The sequence below is a fragment of the Rhea pennata genome, chromosome 23 (assembly GCF_028389875.1).
Source record: "Rhea pennata isolate bPtePen1 chromosome 23, bPtePen1.pri, whole genome shotgun sequence".
Lineage (NCBI taxonomy): Eukaryota > Metazoa > Chordata > Aves > Rheiformes > Rheidae > Rhea > Rhea pennata.
In genome coordinates this window covers 5,395,605-5,408,271 of record NC_084685.1, presented here as the reverse complement: position 1 = coordinate 5,408,271, position 12,667 = coordinate 5,395,605, and the positions used below count along the sequence as shown (strand labels likewise).

Sequence of the window (12,667 nt, the reverse complement as noted above, 5' to 3'; positions counted from 1 at the left end):
CGTGTCGCCATCACCCCCCTCGGGTCCCTCACAGGCCCACTGCCACAGCCCTCGAGCCCCCCACATGCAGTTACCTCCTGTCACCCCCACACCGCCACAGCCCTATGCACACACCCCCACACCCCCCACACCGCCACAGCCCTACACACCCCCTCACACCGCCACAGCCCTACGCGCACACACCCCACACCGCCACAGCCCTACACACCCCCTCACACCGCCACAGCCCTACGTGCACACACCCCATCACACCCCTAAGAACACACATGCACTCCCTCACACCCCTACAGGCAGACACCCTACACCATCACACCTCTTACACCCCCACTGCCACACCCCTTTACGCAAGCACACCCCACCGTCACACCCCCTTACATACACCCTACACCATCACACCCCTACACACACCCTACACTGTCACACCCCCTTACATACACCCTACACCATCACACCCCTACACAGACCCTACACTGTCACACCCCCTTACACACACCCTACACCATCACACCCCTACGCATCCCCTACACCATCCCACCCCTACGCACACCCTACACCATCACACCCCCTTACACACACCCTACACCATCACACCCCTACGCATCCCCTACACCATCCCACCCCTACGCACACCCTACACCATCACACCCCCTTACACACACCCTACACCATCACACCCCTACGCACACCCTACACCATCACACCCCTTCACACCCCCTTACACACACACACACACCCCCCCCCCCCCCCGCCGCACTCTCCCCTCACGCTCTGCCCCGCCCCCCCCCGCGGCGCATGCGCGGGCCGGTGTCGCCCGGCAGCGGAAGCGGCGCCGCTCGGTTCCGGGTCGCGGCGGCGCAGCGAGGGCAGCGCGGCCGCCGCCGCCTCCAGGGCTCCGGGCGCGGCGGGACCTCGGCGCCCCGCGGGCGGCATGAGGCGGGGCGGCGGCGGCGCCCGCAGCCCGCCCTGACCCGACGCGAGCGCGCCGTCTGCGAGCGGCCGGCCCCGACATGGCGGCGGAGTCGGTAGGTGCCGCGGCCCGGCGCGACGCCGAGCAGCCCCGGGCCTGGGCGCGGGCCGGAGCGGCGGGGAGCCTCGAGGGGCGGCCTGCCCCGCTCAGGGGGCCGCGGCCGCTCCAGGTGCCCCGAGCAGCGGCGGCTTTCGCGTGTGCGCCGGGCGCGCCGCCTTGTAAACCGTAGTTCTCAGCGAGGGCCCGAGTGCTTTAAACAGCCCTTTAAAAGTATCTCTGATCAACGACAAAAGAGACCAGGGCTTCGGGTTGGCTGTACGTGGTGGCTTCCAGTTTAATAAACTTTAGAAAACGGCAACTGACTTGAAACACCGATTTTATGAAATTGCCTCTTCCAGACAATCCCCATTTGGCAGAACAAACCCCACGGCTCGTCGCGCAGCGTTGTCAGGAGGATCGGGTCAACCCTTCCTCTGAAACCCTGCCCCAGAGCAACCTTTGAGGTAAGCAGACTTGTTAAGGATTCAGCAATTAATTATAGGGAGCTGTGGTTCTTGAGCAGCACTGTCGTGTGCTGCTCTTCAGGAAAATAAATGCACCTGTAAAGTTGTACAGACAAAACTTTCATTCTGCAATATAGTTCTGTTTGTTTGTTTTCTGTAAATCCTGTACCTTTAAATGAGCCTTGGTAACTTGAGGTGAACATCTCCTAAAATAGCATCTATGCACAAGGTGAATGCACTAATAATTAGAGGAGACAGAAACATCATGTTGCTGAACCACAGCTTCGTTGTGGGATTTCCAGCAAGCCTTTCACCGTCTGTGGGCTTTTTTCTAAACAGTGGAACAAGGTTTATAGAAACACGTGTCACTGAGGTCAAGAACAAAGCCAGGGGCTTGTAATAGGAAAGTGTTGCGTGTGGCCTCGGCCACACATTGAGTTGGATCACGTATCCTTTTGCAACCTCACTGTTCAGACTTATGAAGCACGCTAGCACGTAATAACGCACCCAGGAACAGGCATATAAGTCGGTGCACTGAAACACTACTCTTCCAAAAGCCAGATAGTGTTGCTGTCACGTATCTGAGATTGAGCCGCTGACCTGATGCAGAGAAAGCCTCTGGTGGCCAGTGCAGCAGACTTGGTACAGTTTCAGGAAACAGGACCACCGTTTCCCTAATGTCACTTTTGTTCTAGGTTCTTCCAAACGTATCAGACCTATATTTAAATGATGTCCCTCCAGTGCCCACTTTGGCAGACATTGTGTGGATAGCAGCAGATGATGAAGAAACATATGCCAGAGTCAGGTTTGTTTTCTGTTTATACCTGCTGATCGTTATTTCTGTATACCCGTTTATTTTGTATAGCATAGGCCAGGCATGGATCAAGTGCTCACAAGTACCAGTGTTCTTGTGGTATGATGTGGTACCTGTTGAAAGAACTTCTTCTCAAGGGATGAGAACAAAATTTGGGCAGGAACCCTGGGAGAAATTCCCACAGGAAGAACTAAGAGACTGTCCTACCACCATTTTCTCATTGAAAGTTTTGTTCAGAGAAACCCATATGATTCTTGGCCTTGGGAAGTTGAAGAGTTGAGCTGTCTTTCTGGGATCAAAATGCTTTGACCTCCTAGGAGTTTATTTGGACTTTTGTAATTATTGTCCTGACCCGCTCAGCAGTCATTTGAACTTTTGTAATTATTGTCCTGAAAGCAGGGCAGTAATGATATGTCTCTTGTGAAAGAGAAAATGGACTTTGAAATGAGTGGCGCAAGTTAATGAGGTAAGTACAGGTACGCACAGTGAACGGCCCGGGTGAGAAACATATAACGAGGATAGAAGTGACTCGAAACCATGTGAACATGCCCAAACTTTTGTCCCTGCTTCCCCTCACTATATCTTGTGCTCTTTGACCATGGTTTCTACAACTGACTTTCTGTTCCTTGTAGTGCAGAGAGATAGCACATAAAGTGGATCAGCGCATCCATACAGTGGCACATACAGCGTAGTGGTACGGAGGCTTAATTGTTTCATTGTTTCTAAAGCACTCTGCCCACCCAGGGTGGGAGCAGAGCGTTGTTATCACAGAGGGGTCTGGATCTTGCGAGTGATGAACAGATTTTTTTTTTGTCCCGTGCATCTTAGGAGTGACACTCGCCCACTGAAGCACAAGTGGAAGCCGAGTCCCTTCACTGTCATACAGCGAAATGCTTCAGTCCCCAACCTGAGGAAGCAGGAGGAGAAGCTGCTTGCCTTGAAGAAACCTGGTTTACCAGCACTGAGCCGAACCACTGAGCTCCAGGATGAGCTGAGTCACCTTCGGAGTCAGATAGCTAAAATAGTGGCTGCAGAGTCAGGTAGGTCCATAATGACCTCTTTTTTTTGTTAAATGAGAAGACTTGAATTAGTGAGCGGTGATATTTCTTCTGTACAGAGCCAGATTCGCAGCTTGTTTTCCCAGCAGAGTTGTCAGGATGTTTTTCTTGCTGATGGGATGCTGTCTTTGGTGCCAACTCAGTGCAGTTTCTTTGTCTAGATGTTTGCATTTGTTTAGTTGGAGAAGCCCTGCTTGTTTTTAAAAGGTACTAAGTATTGTTTTGTGACTGCATTTGATCTGGAAACTGAGTCTCATCTCAAGTACCTTGTTTCATGAAAACATGTGATATGTTCTTGCCATTCTTGTCCTGAGCAGGTCATGAATTTGAGGACTATGTCTTGGTTTGACTAAGAGTGAGAAGTTGGTGGGCTTATTTTGTGAAAATGACAGTGCTATTTATGTAGTAGATAAGGTATTTGGTGAAGAGCCTAGTGTGAGTTGATTTCTTTCTTTTACCAAATTTGTGTGCAACTGAAAAGCCTTATGTTAGCCACAAAACTGAACTGTGAGGAAAAACAAAGTTCTTTCATCACTTTCTTCATGGCTTTTCCTGTATCCTCGAGCCCTGGGAATATGAAGACTCTTGGTAGGACCCAGAGCCCAGTGGTACTACAAAGCTTGCTGCTACAGTGGTCATTTTAGAGTTGGAGAACTATTAAGATCAGACATAACCAGGTATCTTTATTTATGGAATAGTGAGAGGGCAGAGTTGTTGATCTCACAACTCAAAATCTTGAAAAATGAACAGTTTTGCAAACTAATGGAATTCAGTCCTTTCTGAAGACAGCTTTTCTTTAAAGCTGTGTTTCTTGTATGCAGAATACTTTGGCCAGTAACCAAGATAACAGCTATAATACGGCAGCTTTCCAGGGGAAGAAGATTATTACTTTAAAAAAACAAAACAGGATTGTGCCACGCTTGAAATGATACCATGCTGGTTCATTCCCGTTGTTTGTGATGGGTAACAGGAGCTGATGAAATCTTCCTTATCCGACATCTGAAAGCAAATATTTTTTAAATAGCCAAGCTGCTACTTTGCATTATACTGCATTGCATGTATGTGGGACCAAATCTCTCATGATTTGTGAAAGACAGCATGGTTGTCTGACTTCTGTAACCCCAGCTGACTTAGAGCCTTAATGACTGCTTATATTTAGTCCAGTTATCTGTGAGTCATAGAAGCTTTTGAACATGAAACAGACTTGTGTTTGATTTAGTCTGAGTGCTGGTTTCTATGTGAAAAATTGTTTGGGACAGGGTTGTTTGTTTGTTTGTTTCTGTTTGATACTGATAGTATAGATATACGTGCTACCACCTGAGAAGTGTATATGACAGTTTTAGCGTGGGGAATTCTGCTCAAATGAGATGAGATTAGGTATTTCTTCTACTGACGAACCATCCATTTCCTTCATATAGTTCTGTTGCGATTTAATGCACACAGAGAATATCTGTCTTTCTGTGCTTTTATTTCTTGTCATTTTTGGTCCTGTCAAAATACAGCAGCCATCAGTGATCAGCTGTAAAGAGTGCAGCTGCAGATCCCATATGCCATGTACTTCGACTTTTACAACACCATGGTAAAATGAAGCCACTTTGAGGGTCAAGGAACCACATTACCCTCAGTTCTGCAGTGAATAAGTATAAAACAAGACATCACAGATGTCCCCTTCAGACAGACTGTGTTTGTCCTCTTCCTTCATGCAAGATCAGAGGAACAACTGAATTGGAATAAAAAACAGGCAAATTCTGTGCATTTTGGCTTCTAACTTCTATCTCAGCTCTACAGGTGTCCAAGCCATGTGCTAGAAAAGCCCATTTAATTCAAAAAAGTAGTAACTTGGAAAGTTAGAGACCTGGATGGGAGAAAAATGCATTAATCATTTAATTCCCTTTTCTCTTCTTCTCTACTTAGCAATGTTCCTAGTCTTTATCAGCTAGCATTTGAGAACAGTTCTTACTGACTTAGCATTTTCTAAGTCAATAATTTGGAACTATGATTTAGGACCTAGCTGTGGCTCTGTAATCTGTTACAGGAGATGACTAGTTAGCAGGCTTTTTGGGGAAAGATTGATGGCAAAAAAAAGAAATACTATGCAGTCTGCTTTATAATATACTGTTACAGAAAGCCCTTAATTGGAAATTGATAATGATCTACAGCTTTTCTCTGGAGGCTAAGGGCATTAGTGCTTTAAGGTACTATTTGTTCTCAATGCAGAAAAGTTCTTTCAAGGAGATGTGCATTTAGCATATTTCATTTTTTTCCTTAATGTTTTAAATTGGAAATATCTAACTCATTTTCACTTAATAACACTTGGAATTTATGTAGCTGTTCTTATAATTGTGGTGCTTTAAAACTTGAGCAAATAAATCCCATCTTCTTTGTGAAATGAGTGGATGCTGTTCTCATTTTATAAATGGTAGTGGAAAGCAAGACAAGTCAAAACGCCTGCATTCACACCATCTGTAATAGTTTGAGGGGGAAGAAACTGAAAGAAAAAGAAAGGAAAGCAGTATACACTGTGGTGAAGGGCAAGGGAAGAACAGTTAAGACAATTAAGACCTGTAATGCAATACAGGCTTCCTCTGTGACCTTGAGCAGCAGCTAAATCTCTGTCTCTCCATTTCTTATCTGTAACATGGAAAAAGCAAACCTGGCTTATGCAGGTACTGGATGCAGTGTTTGAACTGCGGGGATGTTATGGCAATGGGCATGATAGGAATAGAGATAGAAGTATGGTGGGCTGGAGGGATGAAAGATCCTGGAGAAGGTCCTGTATTGCCACATGGTATTCTACGAAGTGCGCTAGCCAAGGAGGGTAAGACAGATTAGATTAATGTGTTTTCTACTGATGTGGAAGAGGTTGGCTGATGATGCCTTTTGATTCATATTCTATTGTTTAGGGGGGGGGAAAGAAATATGTTTGGCATTAGTTTATTTATCCATCTATCTATATTGTTTTCTTTTTCAGCTTCTGCTTCATTAACACCAGATTTACTGTCTCCAGGAAGTTCAAATGCATCTTCTCCTTTACCTTGTTTTGGACCCTCTTTCCACTCTACAACTTCCTTTGTCATTAGCGATATCACAGAGGAGGAGGCAGATTTAGAAAGCCCAGAGCTCCCATCTGTTTCCATGCTTTGTTCTGCAACCTCTGAATGTTGTAAACCAGAACCAAAGGATCCTGACGAGGAAGATTCTGTGTCTCTTTCGAAGGCCAGCAGTTTTGCAGACATGATGGGCATTCTTAAAGACATTCATAGGATGAAGCAGAACAAAGACTTGTAAGTCTTTCCTGAACTCTCTTGATTTTTTTCTCTTTGAAAGTTTTGTTTTGTTTTGTTTGTCTATCAGATCATTGTAGACACGGGACATTTCATTCATCTGCTTGTTGGTGGTGCTTTATGTTCATGGTTCATAGAGGCAAAATAATAATTTTATGCTATAACTTACTGACACTTGTGTTTCTGTATAGTTTTAATTAAGTCCAGGATGATAGATTTTGGACCAGACCTGCATTACTGAACTATCTGGATAGAAAGCAGTAGAGGAGGAACTTAAACAGATGAGCATAGTGTTTGGCTGTTTCAATCTATTCATCTCAAAAAGAGCTTGTGCTTTGCCCAGATTAAAACCAGAACAGCATTCAAAGTGAGGTCTACGTTGCAGTTCTCTACTTGAAGTTGTTCAAGACCCAGGCTCTATCCAGCTGGGAAGCTGAACAGCCGTTTCAGCATGGCACATATGGGAGTGAACACAAGGAGCTTTTCAGCTTCCAGACTGAATCTGATTCACATCTGGTTGAGCTTTGAACGTGGGCAGAGTGAACTTGCACTTGCCTCATGATAAGTTTATGCGTTTATCATGAGAATTCCCCAAGTTGCTGACGTGTTGGTTTCTGCATGGTTGCGACAGGATTCTGCCCATCTTATAGAGTAGCTTCTTGAACATGTTAGCTCTACCCTCTCTTTTACATGTGAAATCAGTGATAAAGTTCAATTTCCAAATTTCAGCCCAATGAGACCTCCAGCCACTATTGTGTGAATAACATTCCTGACCAAAAATAGCATGCAGAGTTCACAATATTTATGCCTGATTCAGTTGAAAAGAAACATGGTTATCAGTGCTGCAAAAATTACATGGTCAAATGAGAGAAGTGTGTTCAGCTTGTATCCAGAACACCTGTATCAAGACAGTGACTGGGGAGGGAGGCTGTTTGTAAAGTCTTTGAGGCAGTTTGAAGAAAATCCATGAAAATAACAGAAACAAAAGTATGACTTCTAAACTTAGAGTTGGTTTATTTTAGCCACAGCTAGGTTAGCATGTTATGCAGTTAGCAGTAGTTATTCCGAAGCTGAAATAATCAGCTGTCCGTATTAACTTTTTGCATGTGGCAGTTACAGAACACAAGTGTTTCAGTGTCTTCAGCAGCCGTAGTTGATCCTTTATGAAAAGCAGCTTGTACGTAACAGGAAAAGCTGCAGTAAGGTCAAAATTTTACTCGGATTTCCTAGCCTGAATGTATGAGAATAACTAGCAGTGGATGGAAGTGTTTAATCTTGCCGTTACCATAGAAAGGAATCTATGTGAAAGAATAGGAGCAAGAGCGGCCTGCGCACAAAGAAAGGATTTATAAATGGCATTGATTCTTTATAAAATTACAGAAGATGGGGGAGAGGAAGGTTTTCATGCTGTAAAATACTTCTTGGAGATTGGGGATATCTACCAAATTCTTCCTTGTTGGGTACAGAGTTGGGCGAAGGACCTGAATCACGAAGACTCCTTTTCCTCTTGGTGACTACTTGACTGATTAGGAGAGAGTTGGGTCACAGATGGGTCTCTTTGCTCTTTTCTGATGGAGCTCAAAGAATATTTCCATGTATTGATCAAATATGTTGGCTGTAATAACATGAATTTTCAGGCTTCCAATGGAGTTAACTGCATTAATACGTGGAATTACCTCGTTTTTACATGCTTCCATAGCACTGCTGCTTACATCAAAACCAGAAACATTTTAATACAAAAGCTTGAGACCATCTCTTGCTTGACCTTAACTTTTCGTCTTACCTGTTTGTCTGTCTTAGCCTCTAACCTGCCTCTTAAATGTAAGTGGCATATTTTAGTGTGTGGTTATTGTATCTTAATTAGAGCTGTTTGAACAATCACAGATAGTTGAAATATTACACTGAATAATAATTACAGTCCAGTGTTCAACTAGCTTAAATCATCGATGCTTGATCCCCCTCCTGCCTGGTGGCATGATGACCTGCTAACTGAAGATGGCTGACTGGAACGCCAGCCCCGGTCTAGCACAGGAATGCTTCACGTTTTGGGTTGCAAACAGGTCTTGTTCAGCACTGGACTGGAGAGTAACATCACTCATACAGCTTTTGTATGTAGCATTTCCATTTATTTCATTTTTCACACTTAGTCATGAAATGCCTCTTTCCCACAGCTGCGGACGGTGAACTACCTTTCTCAGTTTAGGAGCAGTCGCACGCAGACCCTGTTCTTGCACAAATGGGTTGTAAGGACAAGTATGTTTAGAAGCAATGGCGATATGAACAAGTGTTTTATGTTAGAGCAGTTTCATACAGGTGGCCTCCACAGAGGCATCTGCATTTTATTTCTCTGGTTTTCTCAACTTTGTATATGGACAAACGGATGAAAGGAATTGTTTCTGCAGTTTAATAAAGTGATCTTTGACAGCTGAGTAATTGACAGTATGTCTGCTTTTACCCTGCAGCAAAGACAAGTGCCTGACATAAGCCGCTGTTACGTTTCCACACTGCACTTGTTTGTCTCTGATATGGGAAGATGATTCCCAGACACAATCCTCTAGTGTCAGTGCGGCTGTACTAGCAGAATTGTGCTTTTACCGCTGCACTCGCTTTGCTTAGGTGCTGTTAGTTAAGTGCAGAGCAGTTTTGCCGGTGTAGGTATGTAACACCAGTAAAACTTAAAGGATCGCATACTCTTTTTTTAAGTTTTGTAGATGAAGATGCCAAATGATGCTTAACAAGATAATTACATAGATGCTTCTCTGATGCTCCTATTTAGGACTTGGTGCTTAATCACAACCTTGGAGGCTTCATGAATGAGTATGAAAAACACTTGCAGAAGTGTGTGTGTTTCAACAAATGTCAAATAGAGCCCTTTAAAATGTCTGTGATGCCCTCAGGAAGGGGAGTGTCTGAGTAGTGTGCCTGCTGAGCCGTGCATTCAGTGTGTGGTTAAAAACAGGTAGCATGAGGAGCTGCTTGGAATGTGAGTACACTTTTATTTTTAAGTACTTCTTCTTCTATGGGACTGAACAAATTAAATCTGCCCATGATTATTTTTCTGGCCCTTGGAGAGGCTATAAGGGACTGAGATGCTGAAGTTTAATTCTGGTGCTTCTTGGTGTTGAAGTGCTGCCTCTGCTGCTAGTTTCTTGCAGCTGTTGCTGGTTGTGTCTTGCTGCAGGAAGTTTGTACTCTTTAGTAGGACAGACTACGATTCTCACCCTTGGTCCAGATTATCTCTGTACTCATCTTGTGATAGCGTTTTCCTTGTGATCAGCACTACTTTAGGCTTCGTCACGGCTGCCTTTTTGCTGCTGTTAGTTTAGCCTCTTCCTCTGGCTGCTTGGGTTTCTCGCTGTGCATCTTCTGAGGCAGATGATTGATGCTTCGGGTAACTTTGAATTCTCAGGTTTGCTTGCGTGGAGGGAATGGTTTGGGGGGGAGGCGCTCCTGATCTTTGTCTCTGCACCCTTGTCAGAAGGAACAGTTCAATCCGAGTGGAATCAGTGGCATGTTTCTAGCTCTAAAATCAGCTTTTAAATTTTGATGCACTTAGCAACTGTGAATTAAGAGCTTGCCTTGGAGAGCAGCCTGGCCTAAAGCGAGGGGTCACCTGTGAGCCTCGATGACATCTTACACTGCTTGCTGAAGCCTGCGTTGTTAATCTGAGAGCAAGCGCCTCCCAAACACATACGGAAACGTGTTGGGGGATGTTTTTTAAGGAATATTTAAAACCCACATTGGTTTCTGACCAAGAGATTTTAACTGTAAAAAAGTTAAGCGCTGGAATTTTATTAATACAGGTTTCAAACAAAGCCTTATTGAGTAATTCATGATAATTTGAGTGGAAGAAAACCTAGGTTTTGGCTTCCTGTGAAATCAGCTTACTGGCACTTCTGAAGTAAACTCCTTGCCCGGACTTGTCACAAAAGGCAAAATGCTTTGATGATAGAATGGTATTAAAAAAAAAAAGAACAAGGAAAAAAAAAAAGAAAAACCTCTGTGCAGTCGTGTAAGAAAAAGGAAATGCGTAACAATTCTCTTTAAAATATTTTTAAATATGAAAGCATATATCTATTGTATAGTGAAATTAATGAGGAATTAGACCAATGATTTTAATTCAAACCATTTTTTTAGATTTTTATTCAGGAGACATAGCCTGTGAATAACTTAAAATGCTTTCTTAACTAACAGTTCAATAAAAATGATAAATAAAAAGCTCTGCTGTGATTTTCAGTGATGCAACTGTATCCACAGCATGAGCTGCACGTTTCCTACACCAAACGTGAAAGATCTGAATTTTAAGCTTCCTTTTGTTTTGTATTATTGTACTTGCACCTTCCTCCTCCGCTTGCAACAAAAGTTGATGATCAAGATTGCAGGAAAACACTTAAATGTATTTAAGTTTAAAATCTAACTAGAATTGTAAGCCATTGACTTCGGTGTATTAATATACTGTTTCGCATCTTCCATGTAGAAACCGAACTTCAATGAAGGAGGATGATCCTGCTATACTTATAGCAGAAGTTTTGAGAAGAAAATTTGCCCTAAAGGATGAAGATCTAACCATGAAAGAGAAGTGATGTTACTGTCACCGTTAAACTCTGTAAGCAAGTGTTATGCTCCCAAAATTTTCTCTACAGTAGCTGCCTTCCTAAGGATTGAACTTTTTTGTCTCTTTTATTAATTAGAAATTGTTTATGCACTGGACACTTATTTAGGAAGGACCCTATGGATTTGAAGTGTTTTCAATGTATTGTAATATTTAAGAAAAAAAGCTTTTTAAGAAGATGGAAATTGTTTTCCACCTGTATTTAGGTCTCGATTTTTGGTAAGGATCTTTTAAAGAATGCAATGAGTGCTGCTGGATGAAATTCTTTCTACCTACAGTTTTCCTTAGGTTCACATTAAGCATTCAAGTTAACTTAAAACTGTCTTGTTGCAATATAACTTGTTACCCATTACAGTATAAATGGATGTCAAACATCCAGTTCTTCCTCTGCTGTGAGTCTGGTACAGAGCTACTGAGAATAAACTATTTCATGCTTCCAGGTCTTTAGTGTTTAGGAAGTTGTTGAATCAAGGAGGTAAAATGTTTCTTCCCAATAACCTTGTCTAAGCTGATGATTAAATGAAATGGAAGTAAATGATCAAACCGCTCAGCCATGCCTAATGGGTGCTGGCTGGATTTAATATGCCCTTGCTGTTTTTTAACTCACAAATTGTCCCTATACTTGCATGACAGAATAGCCTTAATTTCTTGCCCGTAATTTCATGTTTCATTAGTAGTCCTTGTATTCAGATGAAATGTATTTTTACTTAGTATTCCAAAAGGTCTATATATTGAACCACCAATGCTAAGAGCTGAGCACCATGAGAATTGTCAAGCAAAGGGAGGAGGGCAGTTGGCGTTGTTTATAGCTACAGTTCTCACTAATTGAAGATGTTTCTTTCAGCTATGCTCACTCTCTGCAATGTTCCTCATGGCTGTATTTGAAGTATGATTTTTTTTTTCCTTTATATAAAATTGAGCCTTAATAAGACAGTAGTTGTCCTTAATATTATTAATGTGTTTATGTCCACAACATGTCAGAAATATTGCCTTATATGGTGGGGTGGGGGGCTGCTACAGATGAAGTGTTATAGTGCTGCTGTGATTTCTTAATCTGAATTAATAAATGCAGGTGCTAAGGCTTTCTTAATTCACCAGTCCCTCAGGGCTTGAGAAGTTAAATGATCCCCACCTTAAAAGTGAGAGAAGAGGCTTCCAGAGGGTGATCTGGCCACACAGTAAGCTGAGACTAGAAGAGCATTTAAGACTTAATCCATTTTATATATGGTTGATACAGATGCAGTCCCAAGAACAGCTCTTTCCCTCTCAGATACATGTCCTAAGCCCCTGGACATGCAAGCTCATTCATTCTGTCACGGTAAGTCCCTTCTATATAAAGAGGTGGTGGAAATATATCTCCTTGTGGAGAAGATGGAATTAAACCCAAGATTCCCTGTTTCTGGGAATGCATTCCCCATGCAGGCTGGAT

The 12,667-nt window shown here is 43.1% G+C and overlaps 1 protein-coding gene across 1 annotated transcript; it reads left to right on the top strand.

Annotated features, from left to right (window-relative positions):
* The first annotated feature begins 912 nt into the window (after positions 1-912).
* Positions 913-12,169, top strand: MTFR1L (mitochondrial fission regulator 1 like). The gene is made up of 6 exons (XM_062593984.1): positions 913-1,022; positions 1,366-1,470; positions 2,166-2,275; positions 3,113-3,324; positions 6,314-6,626; positions 11,104-12,169. Exons 1-6 carry the CDS (start codon positions 1,008-1,010, stop codon positions 11,207-11,209), a joined length of 861 nt encoding a protein of 286 aa, XP_062449968.1. The 5' UTR covers positions 913-1,007; the 3' UTR covers positions 11,210-12,169.
* Positions 12,170-12,667: the final 498 nt, after the last annotated feature.